The sequence below is a fragment of the Ambystoma mexicanum genome, chromosome 7q (assembly GCF_040938575.1).
Source record: "Ambystoma mexicanum isolate Mex_15411 chromosome 7q, UKY_AmexF1_1, whole genome shotgun sequence".
NCBI classification, from domain to species: Eukaryota; Metazoa; Chordata; class Amphibia; order Caudata; family Ambystomatidae; genus Ambystoma; species Ambystoma mexicanum.
This window is the reverse complement of record NC_090941.1, coordinates 1,094,816,534-1,094,833,782: the sequence shown is the minus strand read 5'-3', so window position 1 is coordinate 1,094,833,782 and position 17,249 is coordinate 1,094,816,534. Positions and strand designations below refer to the sequence as shown.

Genomic DNA, 17,249 nt, shown 5'->3' with positions numbered 1-17,249 from the left:
CTGTCAGAAACAAAAAAACTGTATTTTGCCTTGACATGAAAGTGAGTTACTTTTGGCACCTTTGCCAAAAAGTCATTCTGTATCAAAAAGCTGCCTTGCATGTTTTTCTTGGCCAAGGAAACACTAAGAGCACTGAAAATTCACCTGTGAGCTCACTATTACCATGCCATTGCAACCTTCTAGTTTAAATTTACTTACCATGAAATAAAATTTTGAGGCTCCAAGGGGGATGAACCCAAAATGTTATCCGACACAGAGTTCCATGGCATCGGACCGAAAAAGACCCTCCACAGAAAAAGTTTTTTTTTTCCTCTGCACATTTTTAACATTTGTAGATATACATTCGATGCAGTTTGTTCTAATTCCCCTGAATACAGTCTTTTTTGTGTTTCCCATTACAATTTTGAACATTTTCACACTTTTTGTCACTGCTGACAGAAATTAAAATGTGTTTTTCTTGGTGCAGGAAACACTTAGAATGCTGAAAATCCATCTGTGAGCTCACTATTACCATGCCATTGCATCCGCCTAGTTTAAATTCACTTACATGAAATAAAATGTTGAGGCTATAAGGCCGACAATGTCACTTTTTTTTAAAAGCTGCCTTGCCTGTCAAATCTTCTTCACAAGATCCCAAGTGATAAATATATTGGCTAGCATGCTCGGGTTAAGCTGCAGGTATGTAAAGTAAAGGTGTACTGGAGTCAACAGATGTCGGTGTCAGAATTAGTCTCCAACAGTGGACTGATCAATAAGGCCTCAGACTGGAAATGTCAAGTTTTCAACAAACAAAGTTATGTAAATAGGTTAGATACATGTGCGGGACACTCCATCAATACCAGTGGTGGGTCCTGAGTTGTACAAACGCCTTCAGAAACACAAAAACTGTATTTTGCCTTGACATGAAAGTGAGTTACTTCTTGGCAAAAGCGCCATATATGGCGCTTTGCCAAAAAGTCATTCTGTTTCAAAAAGCTGCCTTGCGTGTTTTTCTTGGTAAAGAAAACACTAAGAGTACTGAAAATTCACCTGTGAGCTCACTATTACCATGCCATTGCAACCTTCTAATTTAAATTCACTTACCATGAAATAAATTTTGAGGCTCCAAGGGGGACGAACCCAAAATTTTACACGACAGAGAGTTCCACGGCATTGGACCGAAAGAGCCCTTCGACACAAAAAGTTTTTTTTTTCCTCTGCACATTTTAAACATTTGTAGATATACATTCAATGCAGCTTGTTCTAATTCACCTGAATACAGTCTTTTTTTGTGTTTCTCATAACAATTATGAACATTTTTGCGGGGCCCCCTTAGGGCTCAATGGGAATGGGGATGGAGGTAACAACGGGCAGATTACAACTGGCCCGTTGTTACCTCCTTCTTCCCCTCGCGTGACCCGGAAAGCACGCCTGGTTTTACCAAGCGTGCGTTCCGGGTCCCGCAATGGGAAGCTTGTAATCGACCCTGATGGAATGAAGGGGGCTGGTCCCGTACTGGCCCCCTTCATTCCGTCAGCGCCAGCCTCCTAATGAGACCCTATGTGTTGTTTTACTTTCCATGCTGGTCACATTATAATGTATATTGATTCTTCATGCTCTTATTGTAATTATTAATGGACTATGAAAGAAACAAACATGATATGCCTGGTATCTTTTGTTCCCTTTGAACCAGGTGCTGTGACAGGAGACACACTAATTCAGTATGGAGCAAATTTAGCAATGCTTTTCCCCGCATGCGGGTGCTTCAAAGAAATCATTTACTCAGAATTCGTTGAGAGTCATGTGGAGTCTGCCAGAAAATGGGTTAAGAAGGAATGTGGAGCGTTTGATTGGAGTCATTCGGCAAAGTTTGTCTGTGAATTGGAAGGAAACAGGTAGGAATGCTGTACCAGGTGAAGTGTGTAAAGCTGCAAACCTTTCATTTGCATGTCAAGCAGTTTATTCATATTTAGAATACAGGTGCGTGCCAATCAATAATACAGCCTTATATACCGAAGGAGGGGGTAATTATCGCTGGATAATGACCCATCCACTATAAGTTGGGGAAGGTTCATTATCCCAAGAGGTAATTACTCCTCCCGAGATCTATAAGGCTGGGGACTGGACACAACCACCACTGCATAATACGGTCATGCACCCAAGAATCTGGCCACTGGCCACAGGTATTGTTCTAATGTGTACAGAAATAGACTTTTGAAAGAAGCATTATAATTATATGGGTATTGTCATTATACATACTGTATAGGCAGTGTACACTTTTTGGAATGCAGCCACACAATACCATTGATGTGGAAATGGCGCATTTCTTTGATGTACCATTGCGGGCACAGGATGGGCCTCATTACGACCTTGGCGGTAGCCATGCTGCTATTGGCAGCATGGCTGCCGCTGAAATCACGTCCGGGTTCCCAGAATGGGGAATTACCGGGCCATTCCGAGTTTGGTGGGCCCGGTAATTCCTCCCTCCAGGAACCCGGGCCCGGACCTTCCCCATTCCCATTTCAGCCCCCATAGGGCTGAATGGGAATGGGAGAGGGGGCAAACAACGGGCCGATTACGAGTGGCCCGTTGTTTGCTCCCTCTTCCCCTCGTGGGACCCGGGAACGACGCCTGGTTTTATCAGGCGTCCTACCAGGTCCTGCGCGGGGACCTCGTAATGTGGCGGAACGGGTTTAACGGGTTTAAGGAGGGTCTGCCTCCTTTGCGGAGCCCGTTAACCCGTTCCACCAGGGTTGTAATGAGGCCCAATCTGTTTTTTTGCACATGGTAATGCAGGAGAAATCTTTGCATCTTTATCTGTGAAAAAACAGCATAATATGTTAGGTAAGGTACTACACAATGTTGCATTGCACACAATGTGATATAGTCATGTCTTTTGTTGACCCTCATAACTAGTGCATTGCAAGTACTATGCGTCAAACAACATTTCTGTGCATTTTGCACAGTTGCTGTGTTTGGTTGCATAATCATTGGGTCTGTGGGATAAAAAAACATGCAGGATTAAAAAGATCTCTAGTACATTTGCTTTTTAACATATTAGAATAGGTGAGGTCTGCAGACTGACTCATGTTTTGAGTTAGTTCTCTGTATTGGAAATGTTGCCAGAGATTTACATTTCGTATGATGCCAAGTGTGTTACGGTACAGTTTGTGTCCTAAGGTTTTAAAAATAGGTACACCTTTGACTGGTATTAATTGTGAAATCTCTGAAAACAATAACATGTTTTCCTCCAAAGAGTTCTACGTAGTTGGTTTTAAGGACCTCTTGCAATCTGAGATGAATCAAAGCCAACATTAGGTTGGAGACCATGCTCACCTCATCTATTAGGAGCATGTTCATTTGCTTCAGAAAGTTTGTAGTACTCTAATTTGTTTTGGTGTACTACTGGAAGGAGTAGCAGTCGGTGTTAAGTAACACCTCCTATGTTGTAGACAGCTAAACCTGTGGGAGCTATTACAACAGCTGAAAGCTTGTTATTTGTAACTTTTTGGAGGAATTTGCTGATGATTTTTTATTAAGAATGTTTTGCCTCAACCAGTTTCACCACTTACATAGAGGGGTACAGGTGTATAATGTTGACAGCTACAAGTTGTACTTTACTTCTGCAAACCATGTTCCATTTCTTTAGTTACTTCTAGCAAAATGCTATGTTGCTCATCATGGAGTTGTATTTCAGCAAAGCAAAGTTTTCTTCTGATTCCTCATATTGACACATGTGGGGTCATTACGAGGTTGGAGGTAGCCATGGTGCTGTTAGCACCATGGCTCCCCCTTACCACATACCGGGTCCGGGTTCCCGAAATACGGACTTACCGGGTCATTCCAACCTTAGAGGACCCAGTAAGTCCCCATTCCAGGAACCATTCCTCATTCCCATTCGAGCCCCCATAGGGCTCAATGGGAATGGGGATGGAGTTAATAACGGTACCGCAATTTGCAGTACCGTTATTAGCTCTGAAGTCCCTTAACGGGTCCCTTCCATAACACCTGGTAAACCCAGGCATTAAGGAAGGGACCCGCTAAGGGACCTCGGAATAGGGTGGTAAGGCATTACCGGCACTGGTGTCCTTACCGGTGCCGTTAATCCCTTACCTCCAACCTCGTAATGACACCCATGGTGTTTTCTACTTCATTCATGGCTAATGCTGCTTCATTTATTATGAGTGGCTCTCCAAGTGGTTATTGGCTTCCTGTAACAGAAGGTTGACTGCCCTCCGGAGTGTCTTCATTTAGTTGTGCGTGAACTTCTTCCTCTTTTTGGCGTTCATTGTCCAACATGTTTTTGTACTGCTTGAAATTGATATTTTTTATACTGCATTCATTTGTATTGAAAGCATCTTCAAAAGGAGTCATGGGTGCCTAATACATCGGGCCTCATTACACGGTAGGAGGTAACCATGGTGCTAATAGCGCCATGGCGGTCTCCAAAACCTTACTGACTCCGCCCTGGTGAATGGAGCTATTACCGCCCCATTCCAAGGTTGGTGGGGCCGGTAATTCCCCATTCACCAGGGCCCTTCCCGATTCCCGTTTGAGGCCCTATAGGGCTCAATGGGAATGGGGAAGGTGCTAATAACGGTACCGCAATTTGCGGTACCGTTATTAGCTCTAAAGTCCCTTTGCGAGTCCTGTCCTTAACGCCTGGAAAAACCAGGCGTTAAGGGAGGAACCGCAATGGGAACTCGTAGTAGGGCGGTAGGGGATTACCAGCAACGGTGCCCTTACCGGTGCCGGTAATCCCCTACCGCCTACCGTGTAATGAGGCCCATCCTCTTCTTTTCTCCATGGTTTAAAAAGTTGGAGCAGGGCCATGTACTAAAGTTCTCTATGTTGAGGAGTTTGAAATGATACCTTTATATGATTAATTAGGCTGGGCTTGGTAAGTTTAACAAGGCTGACTTCACACGTTTTTTTGACTATTTATTTACCCTTTTTTTCATCTAGTTTAATATTATTCTTGTATGAGAAATATTGGAGTATGTGGTATAGGCACATGGTTTCCAAAGCAGTAGTCCTGTTTGGGTAATATGGGTCCAATACATTTTTCTTTTCAAAATGTTCTGGCTGTTGGGAATCATTTTTGGCTATTGTTTCTATATCTTGGTACGATTTGACCACTCTTTTTCTGGATGCAGCAGGACCAAGGCTTATCCAGACTATGTTTTCAGATTTGCCATGCAATACTGTGTCTGCAGCTTTTTAGCATCCACATTCTATACGGGAGAGCATTTTTTATGCCAAAACTGTACAATTTTTGTGACAGTGTTTTGTCAGATGGTATGTAATCCCAGGGGTCTTTTAGCTCTGTTTTCCCAGCTTTGGTTAGGTAGGCTCTGACATATCATGCAACAGCAGTGGAATTGTCTGCAATGTACTGTATATCTATGTTTGCATTCCACAAGAGGGCAAAGATTGCATTGTAATCATTGATATACTTTGAAGCTTCTCTTCTTTTAATGCATTATGTGTTTTTAGGCGATTTGCCTTTCACAATGTGTCTAACAGAAGACATGAAGCTGTTTACTTTTGATGAAACTGGTCTAGGAAACCATAACAGCATTTGGTGCAGTATTTCCCTGTTTTTATATCTGCATCGACAATATTTGCCACATTTATGTCTTTGGAAGTGTAAAATGTGTAAATGTAGCTCACTATGTGTGTTTTATGAAGGGATGTTGCAGGTAACATATTTGTGAATGAACTGCAAAACAGTGGCATCCCTGTCCTGACCAGATTTAGGAGCATCTTTTATCCACAAATGCATGTGGATGTGTTGTGCTCCCCTGGATAGATATTCTTTTCTCCAAAAGAAGTGTTGCACTTCTCCAAGGGGAGGAATTGTTTTATTACAGATGAAGTGCAGCATAGCAATAAAGCAGTGGTGATAGTACCTTGATACATTTACAGGGTCAACAGAGCAGAGTTCTCCTGGTGTTTCTATGGCTATCCCTTCTTTGTTTTGGTTTGCTATGCGTAGGACATCGTGCAAGTCTTCCCATGCATAATCTGCACAACTCAAAGTGACAAACCAGGTGGGTGGGCCAAGGTTCTGTAGCATACACCGTACATCTGAGTGACCTCTGAACTAGTATTCTTTTGTACCACACCTGTTTCCCAAGAGATTTGTGATACTTGACTGCAAAACTTTGGCTTTTGTAGTAGTTGCCTAGCAGACATGTTTAAAAAATATTTGAACATGTTTTCAATGTGTGCAACTCTGTAACATAGAGTTGCTAGTTCACTTTCAAACAGGAGGTGGAATATGTATTCAACATTTTGTCTGAATCTGGGGTCTTCTGAATATACTCCTAAAGAGCGGTATTCTTATGCTGTTATTTGTGTGCATCTTTCATCATACCTTACCCCTTTTCCAGTAGGAAAGTGCAGAGGAAAGGCTTGTGTTTATACACTTTTTTCCCATATGCTGACTGGTGATCCTTTGCCTTGCCGCGTTTGATATGTTTCTAGTGCATCGTCTATGTTGTCTTTCGAGTGCAGTGGGTGAATTGTACACTGGTCTAAAATATTGGATGCCCTAATGGGATCGACAAGTTAAAATTGGCCAGTTGAGGAGGAATCCTGAATTATTTCAGTAGTTTCCCATAGGTTTTCTCCAATGTGTATTGTGTATTTCTTTGTAGTACTCAATGTTCTCTTTAAGATGGTGTAGGGCTTCTCTAACTTTGTCTACCAGTTGTTGTCTTTCGTAGGTACACCATTCAGTGGGATAATCAAAGATTGATCTATTGGCCATAGCACTCCTAGATTGTCTACATTTTCTTTAAGATCTAATGGCAAATAAACTACTTTGCCACAAATGCCTTTCAGTAATTCAGATGGAGGCAACTTGGCTGTTTTAGGTTGAAGGCGTATTATAGCTCGAAATGGGTGTACTGTTTGAAGGTGTGAAGTCATAAAATCGAAAAAAAATGTCGAAAGTCAAAAAAATCGAAAACATAATGCCGAAAAAAAAGTCGAATGATTTATTTTTTTATTTATATTTATTTTTTGGCTCTCAAGTGTAAAAAAAAAAAGGTAAAAACAAAATAAAATAAAAAGGGGGTTTGGAGGGTACGCCCCCATTTCGAATAAAAAACGCAATAAAAATGAAATTCGACTTTTTTGTTTTCGATTTTATGACTATTAACCCTATTTGAATTATAATGCTCTCATATAAATTAAGCTTTTGGAGAGGTTTTGGAAGTGGGAATATTTCCAAGTTATTAGGGATAGCCCGTGAAGGCATTTGGCTATTATCAAGCTTTGTGGTGCATTATGTGTAAAGTATTGAGGGGCTAGTCATTTCGTATATTTGTTTTCTGCTATAAGACAGAGAGCTAATTGGAACCATTGGGATTCCTCATTGTATTCTATTGTGTATGTTATATTTACAGTTTTGGTGCTCTTTGTATCAAAGTTTCTGCGACAACACACACATGTTTGGTTTGGTACTTCAGCAGATGTGCTTTTAAACTTTGCAATTTCTTTTTTGTACGTGTGTATTGTAAGGTTGCCGTTTGTAAGGTTTTCGCTACTCTTCTCTAAAGTTACTGGATTTTCTAAGTGATCTTCACTTCCAAAATATTTGCTTTGGATATGCTGTATTTCTTCAAGGATTTCTTTGCCTGTGCCATGTAGGAGAATGTGATTAAAATGTTCCAGTTCTAAAACAGGACTTTTTGCATAGTACAGTGCCTGGGCAAATTTCCGTATGATGGAATGAAGTGTCGCTAACATTTTGATATGGTAGAAGGTGCTTTTGCAAGCAGGTCCGGAAATGCAGGCTAATGCATGTCCTCATAGTCCGGTGTAATTGCGCACTGGACAGGATTCCATGGTTTGCAACGTTTTTATTCTTATTTTCTCTTTCACATAGTGATTGAGGAATTACTGTAAAGATTTGAAGGATTGTTTTTGTATGTTACACATTGAGGTGCAGGGCCATTTGTAGACAGGACGGATTGGTTCAGTGGAATGGAGAGTTGATTGTAAGCTTGTTGGGGACATTCTTTGAATGAAGGTTTCTTCTGTCATAATGGTGTTGACTACTATTTAATTCCCGCGGCTACTGCTATGTGTGGCAATTGGGTTTCTCTGTTCTTGTTTATATGCCTCATCATTGAAATATGGTTCTGTGTAGATTGTGTGAATCCACTCACCTGCACAGACGTTTGCAAAGGTATCTATGTTGACATTGCTCATGTTGCGAAGTACGTTTTGTACTTTACTGATTAATTTTGTTAGTGGTTTCATTCTCGTTAAAATTAATTTAAACAATTTTCTTTTGAGTAGTATTGCACTGTCAATGAGCGCTTCCAGGATTAGTCTTCTACTGTAAGTTTTAAGGGTTGAGCATGATTTCTCTGCTGTTTTTATAAGATTTTGAAGTGCTCTACGGTGGAACTTTTTTGTCAAATACATTTTTTGGACTGCTTCAATGTGGCTACGTTAACATTGGTAGATGCAGTGGTAGCGCTATTGGTAGGTTTATTCTTGTTAATACATTTCTTTTTATTTTTACTTTTTGGAAGAGGGGCCATCATTTCTTACTTGGTAGCTATTTGAGTTCTGTTCAGTGACTGTATTAGCTGTTTTGTTTGAACATTTGCTACAAACTCTGCTAGAGGTGGATGACTATTGTGCATGCTTTTAGTTTTATCTGCTCTATTTTTTTATTGTTTTCTACAGAGCTGCTTTTTTGTAGGCATTCTCTTCTGTCTGTTGGAGAAAAAAGGAAAGTGTGGGTTTGAAAGTTGTGCAATGTATTTGCGTGCACTGTGCATGAGTGTGTGAATATCAGGGTAGGCACATATAGAGGGCTGTGTGATTGTGCAATGGGCTGTTAATTCTGGTTCGGAAGGTTGGAATAGTAGATGTGTGTGTTGATATCTCAAGGGGTTTCTGCAGTGCATATGACAGTGTACTCTGCATGAATAACTAAGGACATTATGATGTTTTGTACGATACAAGTGGGTGTTACGATACTGGTGTTCAGATGAGAATACAAAGAGTGTGCCTGCTGAGTTAGAGTGAAGAAAATGGTGTTGGTTTGGATAGAATCCTATAGGCTACTATATGGCTACACTGCACTGTATGAGTAACAGAAAGAATACTACTACACTACTGCACTTACTTTTTTGGATGTGAAGAGTAGTTGTCTTGTAGAGACATTTCTGTCTTTCAGGAGCCTGATCTTCACTGCAGTTGGGAAAATAGAAAATTAGTGCGTATGTGTGGTAATGACACAATAATTGTGCTAGAAGAATACGTTATTTTAGACTGCAAGAGGATTTGTAGGCAAGAAGAGACAGTAAAATTGCACATGATTATGAATATGGTCATAGCACTGCTGTTGGTGCAGACTGTTGCCACCTGATTCCTAATATGTGTTTGCCAGGTACCTTCCCAGTGTCACTAGGATATTGCAGGCCCTGTTGGCCTGGAAAGTCAGGTGTTAGAAAATGGGCCTCTCTAATTGTGTGCAATTGTATAGCAATGTATGGGAATGGGGACTTGGGAGCACCAGCATTGTTGGTATTGGGGCTGGTGGTCCTGTGATAAGTATGACCTACGGGGCTGCAGTTTCAAAAGTGGGAGAGTTGTTGTTGCTCTATTTGTGTTGTAAATGGCGTACTGCAAGTCCCAGTAGGCTGAGAAAAATGGAGAAGTGAAGAAAGAGGTACAGATTATAAAGGAGAATGTTAGTGTGTGCAACTTAATTCACTTTCCCATAAATGGATGCTTAGCACATGAATGCTATTGCAGTATGTTGGAGAAATTATTTCCCTTCCCTTCCCTTTCATGTATTTATTAACAATTACAGCCAGCTGTGCTGTAAATGTGCACATGCATTCATTTGGTTTCCTGCACAAGGTGCTCAAAGGAGTAGTTGTAAACGCAATGCATGTTGTCATTTTTCAATCTATGTACATGGCATGCTTTGGTAACATACATTATGTTTTCGTTTTCAGTATGTATTGTGGAAGTTGTACTGCAGGTGTGTTAGTGGGATAAGTGGTTTTAAAACTGATAGGAGGAAAGAAGAAAATAACAGTTTCAACATTATAATGGGTGATATGGGCAAGCATGCATGGCATGGTCATATACTGCAGTTTCATATAGGATCTGGCCCTTAAACATGCTGTGGAAATGTTTCACATGTGGACTTCTTTTCTGTTACAATAAAATCACACAGAGTGATGCTGAAATTGGAATGTCTGTTTTCAAACTGTTATGAAAGTGGTAATTGAAAGAAAACTTTCTAAGCATACAGTATTGTAAGTAACTGCCACTTGATGTCAGAATATGGGACAAATGAGAGTATGATACTGAGTAGGTTATGCAGGGTAAGTGGCAGGAATCCTGATGATATGCATTTGTAAAAGAGTTGCACATTTACTCTCCAAAATATATCCACACCTGTACTTTGTGTTGATGCATGAAGATGTGGATGAATCTGGAAGGAAAAATCTTCGAGGGTTTTATAGTAGTTTTTGATGCAGGTGCTTGGGAATAACAGGAGACCTGTACTCTGAGTGTTGCACAGTACATTGATGATGGTTGCATATTCCTTTGTAAGTGATCTGCAGAGGTATGCACAGGAAAGAGGCTTTTCTGACAATCTTGGACTTTATGGAGTGTAGGCTTTGTGGTGCGGTGTGCCTGGCCATGATTTGCAAGGAGTGCTTGTAGTATGCAGCAATATGGCCACTTTCAGTACTCCTGATGTTGTAGTGGTGCATTGTGGAGCACTACATTTGGGTTATGTCAGTGCTGGAAGTTTGATCAGTGCACTGAAGGACTTGGTGAAGACACTGATGCTGCTTTTACCCAGTGCACAGATGGTATTCTCACACATAACAACTAGAGAAGTATGGAACAACCCCAATGTCCTCTGTCCTCAGCAAGATGTAGGAAGGTGTCTTGTAAACAGAGTAATGTCTGCATTTTCGTGCGGTGCTGGGATGTTCCCTTTCCACAATGAGAACATTAATTCTATTTGTGTCAACATTTTCACTGCAGATGGCATTTCTTTGTCTACCATTTGAAATGCCATTTTTTCTGACATGAAGTGGGTGGACTTGCTTCCACTTTGTGCCACTTTGATGAAGCCCTAACATCCGGCCATTAATATTGTTCATTGTGGAGGGAACAGTTTAAGCCATGTTACCGGAATCTCACTGCAGTTTGCGATGAAGGAGGCATTTTGGAAAGTCATGGACAGGTTTACAAACTCCAGAGTAATTCTTTCTCGCATTGCGCAGTGACAGATGTGGCTGCGCTCCAGGTCATTTGGTCTGCAAATGGGGAAAGCGAGGCGCATTGTCAACAAAGTTGTTTGCGCTTTGAGAGATGTTAGCATGTCATCCTTCCACAATGAAAACATTACATTTTATAGTCCCTATATTATTCACAGAGATGGAGTCCATCTTGTTGATGCTGGCAATCAGCTCTTTTTGCGCAATGTCCAAAATGCTTTGCAGCTCTTTTTGCAACTATAGCAAGCATTTTGTAGTAGGTGTTGCCCACTTTAAATCTTCCAAAAAACAAAAAAACAAAAAAGGCTCTTTACAGAGCCACCACTTTCTCAGGCAAATGAGTGCAATGATATACATGGCGCTACCATCTAAATTATTTTAATGTCCGCAGACTACCGCGCTGTCTGTGGATTTTGCAGGCTGCGCCGGGGCCTGCACCATTTTTTTGGCACTTCTATTTTTCAACTGTGAAAGATGGCTCTGAAAAGAGGCGTTTTATTTTTTATTTTTGGTGTTTTGTAAATTTTGTGGGCTTTTTTCTTAGACATGACACAGAAGGGAGGGGAGGGAGGGTAGGCAAGTGGCACCAATCACATGGACAAAGGGGCAGGTGGAGAGAGGGGGATGTCTTTCTCGTGCTCCCGGACCATAGCGTCAAAAGCACTTCGAATTGTTCCCCCTTGCAGGGTACTGCGTTGCATTACATACACAGTACAGCGACCCATGAAAGGCAACAGTCCACTGCATTATGTATGGCATGTGAGGTCTGTTCAGGGGTCCGCTGCCCCACAGGAGTGTCTCTTGTGGTGACAGGAGCAGATGTAGAGGATGCAATAGAGGAACTCAACCTGCTACCATGTTCGAAAAGGACAACCCTCTGAACTGCTGCCTTGTGGTTCTACCTCAGGTGTCGCCACATGGAGGTGGTCCCATAGCTCTACAGCCCAGGCTTTCCAGGACTGAGTACCATATTGCATGCATCTTGGGTACACACCAAAGGTGGTAAATAACCTCCACACTCAAGACTCATGCTGGCAGCTGGTAGTGGGAGATTCCACTACCTCATACTCTTCCTCTATTGATCCCCCTCAGCATCACCATGCCTGTTCTCCTCTCCAGGCCCTCCAGAAGATGGTGGTGGTGGTGGGGGTGGGGGTGGTACTGAGACAGAAGCAGCCGCAGGAGCAGCCATGGGTGCCATTATCCAAGTAATCAGGACACCAGCAACACACCAATCTGCAAAGCAGCAAAACAGCAACCTGCAGCACTGCACAGCAGTCCTGGTGTTCAGGTGGAGAGGAATTTACTGACAGCCCATAGGTCAGCGCTCACCCTCTAGAACTTGTAAGACAAGATAGCTGCACAATGTGAGGACAGAGGGTACAGGATTCACTTACTCCAACACGACTCAATAATGAGGACTCAGTAAGCTGGCAAAACAAAGTCTGTTTAATGACAAGTACATCAAAAAGAGAAACAAATGGAAGTCAGCAGCATTGCGATCACCTGTCTTGCTCCGACTTCCTCGAACTTCAGTCGAACAGTCATTGTTATAGGCAAAACTCGTCATCACTGACGTCTAATTCTATAAAAATTCATCATGCAATATAATTGGTTAGGAAAGGTAACTTAAGCATAGGTGTTATATCTGTATATGGTAACAGAGCATGTGGATAGGTTAACTCTTATCGGGTGGGCATCTACGCCCATCCCTCTACATCACGCGTGATGGACGTCACTACAACTACGACGTCCAAATGGTTACATTATCTATAGGACCCTAGATTACATGGTCCATTGTGATTGGGCAAGTTACACCCCTAAGCATAAATCTCCACTTTAATTAGCAGCATGCAGAATGGACACCCAGGATTCACCCTGCCTCCTTTCTATCAATCAATGTTTTACGGCGATGTGTCAATTAGTTGGCTAAGGATGGCCTCGAAACTGTAGTCTCTTATCGGGAAAAGTTATGGCATCCTCGGGTCCTGGATGACATCAGGCGGTGGTACTTCTTCGCACCTGGCTGGTCACGTGTTAGTTCACCATGAATCTGCTTCAGTTTCCAGCTTTTAGTGCATTTAATTCTGTTTCAGCCTCGCCACTTGCATGGGTCCCCCTTATCTTGACCTTCATGAGACAGGCTGGTATGCTCCCCGAACTAATTAAAAGTATGCCATGCGGACATGTCCGGACAGGCGCAGTGTCCGTAGGACTTCTCCATTGTGATTACGGACAGCCCAGACAGTCGCACTGTCCGCAGACTCCAAACACAACTTTTTAATTAAATAAAAACACACACTCAACAAGAGTAAACACATAGAAATCTATTAACACACACACATACACATAATTAGGAAAGGGAGGGGTATCGAATGGTAAACATATATAGGGGATGTGGGGGAGTTGGGGCTTTGCAGAGGTGTTTTCATCAGGGGAGGAAAGTATTGAGGTATCATCATAGCATCTTTGACTACTGACTACAGGGATTTGGTGGGGTGGATTGGCTGGGACAGGTGGAAGGGACCCAGGTACTAGTGGGGCAGTGGTATTTAATACTGTCCATCATATGCCTTTCTACAAATGTCTTCAACTGTGCAAAATTGCTGTTGAGCTGATCCATTTTAGCACACAGACTTATCAGTTCATTTCCAACATTTGCATTTGGGTCTGTATGTGCCCATCTTCTTGAACGTTTGCTGCTACTTCAACCCCATTTTCTTCATTTCCAGTATGTGCTGTTAAAACAAAGTATGTTTCAGTGACATGTGAATCAATGTGCATTACTTTTCCTACTGTAGAAATTGCACTGTGTACCATTAGAGTTACTATCGTCACTCATTTCTTCTTGGGAACATTTTCCTCTAGCCACACCAGGGTGCTTGCCATTTCTGTACAAAAAGAATTATGCTTCTTACAAGTCATCTACATACAACAAACTCCACTGTTGCATGACGGAATATTGTGTACTTACTATTTTTGGTAAGGTTCTCTTCTTAGTTGTGTTGGCCTTGCTTGTGATAGTTGCTTGTGACTGTGTAAACAAAGCAACACTGAAGTAATATTGTTAGATGCAGAGGGTATTGTTGTTCTTGGTGCATTCCATTATGTTGCACAACCTACGTAGTTGCACTTCTGCTTACAAAAGTGCACAGTTTGTAGACATACATATTTTTTTATTATAGAATATATGTGTGTTGCTCTTTACACATCTTCTGTTTGGTTGCTGCACGCTACAACAATGTAAGGTGACCCCTGTGCTTTTGGGCAGTGTGAATTCTGTCTGAAGTCCGCAGACAGTCTCACAGTCCGCTGACTCTGTGGCTATCATGTTGGGCAGCGGGGCCAGTATGCTGTATGGGCTATGTATACAAATTAAGGGTATCCTGGTAAAAACCTATGAAATTCAGTGAAAAAACTTTGTTAAAGGGACGTTATGGTTAAGTTACGCTAATAAAAACCTATCCAAAACAGTGGAAAAAGTGTGTTAGAGGGATGTTATGGTTACAAGTAAAATAGAAAACCCCCAGAAATTCGTTAGTCATGGTAAGCTAAGCAATTATAACTCACGCCACCACCGTGCCTAGCTAAGACTAACACCCAGGACATGAAAGATGACATCACTTTGCAAAATACTTCTGTGATGAATTGACTTCTGCCCTGGATGTGCAGAGACTAAAACCCCTACTCTGCCCTCACACGTCTATAAACCAAGAACCAACCCAATCATAAAGGAAAAGATGCAGCAATCTGAGTCATGAATGACAGGAGTAAGGCAAGTCATTATTATTTATAATTTATTTAATGTGATATAGTTTTGTAAAATAAAACTTTACACACAACAAAATAATACAACATAAGAAAGTAAAGCAGTGTGTAAACTTAAAAAGGAAACACACATAAATTAAAACCTAAAAACATACAGACCAAATAACAACAATCTATATTTGCTAAAATGAACAATACATTCCAATTGATTCGATTCAGCTTATGTTCTACTTGTGTTTACACTCAATTTATAATCAGTTGCTTCCAAGTACAAGCCCCAGTATAATGTGCAATCCTAATGGGCAATATATGCACAGTCAGTGCCGAGTACAGTTCTTAAGGCAAGTAATAGCCACAATCTTCTCTAAATGGACATTATTGTGTGAAAACAGTATATAAGTGACATAACCAGTCACTTGGGCCCAAAAATGGACCATGGGGGCAGTTAGCAGTCAGTAGTACCATTAGAAGGACCAGAGAATGCAAAAGACAACAATGGAGACCCTGGTGGTATAAGCGTGTCGAATTGGTCTTGAAACACGCCCCAAAGCAGTTGAAAGGTGAAAACACTAGGATCCTGGCTGTCTTGGATCCCATGGTTCTCTGAGCCCCAGTGTGGCTGTAAGAAAGGCAGGTTTTTCTTAAGCAGCAAGTCACTCCTCAGGTCGCACTTCAGGGACTCAGGGACAAGAAGGGTCCTTGTTCTCAGGCTCCCAAAAAAGGGGAGGCTTGCACAAAACTTCAAGGGTTCTTAAACACTGTGAGGTCCTGTGTACTGCTGAGACTGACAGAGAAGTAGGTCATGTTCAAGCCGCAGATTCATTGTCAATGGTCCATGTGGATTGTTAGGAGACAGAGCCCACATCAGCCATGAGACACCTGCCTTCCCCTCACAACTGGATGACTGTGTAAAGGACTGCACTTCCAGCAGGGTTCAAACAAAATTGGGTTGGGGTGAAAATGATGATTCAAAGAAGTGTTGTGAGACCCCTTCTCTTGAAGGTACATGGCCACAGATGATTGGATTAATGCTAGCGATCCCTGTTCTTGAGAGGAGTGGATTTTCCCGTCTGACATCACACCCAAAGTGCTTTGTGCTAGAGGGACAGGAAGGAGAGGCAGAGAGAAAACAAGATGGTGGAAACATCCCTCAACTATGCAGCATTCTTCCTGTCTACACTAACCCTTCCCTTTTCAATAGCATCAAAGACCTTAGGATATGTTCAACCCTGGTGTGAGGCTGAACCTTTTTTGAATTGGAGTGACCTTGGATTCCTGTTCCTCTAGCTTCCTTTGGAGTGGCTGTCACTGAAAATGGTGTTACTTGCCCTTACAAAGGAACAAACAGAGGCAATGCCACCATGCTACATTCCTGCAAGTAGGAAAAGTCCCAGCCGGTCTGGGAAGAACACACATAACCCTTCTACAGCTGAGCCTTGTCCACAGGGCTGACACATGTGTGATATCAATTTGATTTGGCTGCACTGCTTCTGAGAACTTCCATGCACCAGGCCCTAACTTAGGCATGGTTTACTCTGTCACCAGCATGGGCTACTTACAATCATCATAGTTTTGGCACAGGGTAACATAGCTTAAATGCAGCCCTTTCACAGCAGAGACTTTGCTCACACTGCAGCTGCCAAATGGGCACCTGTGGCCTCTGAACCTGCTTTGTGCCACTGGTAGAGCAGGCCCTGCAGATCAGGATACTGAGTCAGCAGGGCACAGGCACACACTATACCTTTGGTATGGAGTTTATGAAAGGGGACTCTGATCTGCAGATTACCATTACAGAGATGGAATTACCTGCATCATTGTATTAATTAATCAAAATTCCCCAAAAAACAGGGCTTTCACATCCTTGCCAGATGTCAATTCATCTCAACTGCTGACTCACCGTTGAAAGATCGTTAATTACATATATATGTATACATTGTTTGGGGTAAATCGCCTGGTTTATTAAATCTGCTTCTGATGTTCTACTCCAATAATAAATTGAGGGTGAGGTTGAATGCGGAAGGTCTGCTATCGAGTAATATTCCAGTAGAGATTGGTTTAACCCAGGGGTGTGTTTTGGCCTTTCACTTATTAACTTATAAGTATCAGATTTGCCTCTTGCCTTCCAAAAGGTAACATGTTTTACTCCGAGAATATGGTAGTTGGAAGTTGGATGACTTGCATAATCCGACTACTTTATTCTATTCGATGCAACTCCTATTGGAC

At 41.9% G+C, this 17,249-nt stretch overlaps 1 protein-coding gene across 1 annotated transcript in view; it reads left to right on the top strand.

The window, feature by feature from the left end:
- The first annotated feature begins 1,635 nt into the window (after positions 1-1,635).
- The window catches only part of LOC138528200 (indolethylamine N-methyltransferase-like), a 31,988-nt gene continuing 16,374 nt past the window's right edge, over positions 1,636-17,249 (top strand). The window contains exon 1 of the mRNA XM_069639653.1: positions 1,636-1,874. Coding sequence (XP_069495754.1) covers positions 1,636-1,874 — 239 coding nt within the window. The remainder of the gene's footprint in view (positions 1,875-17,249) is intronic.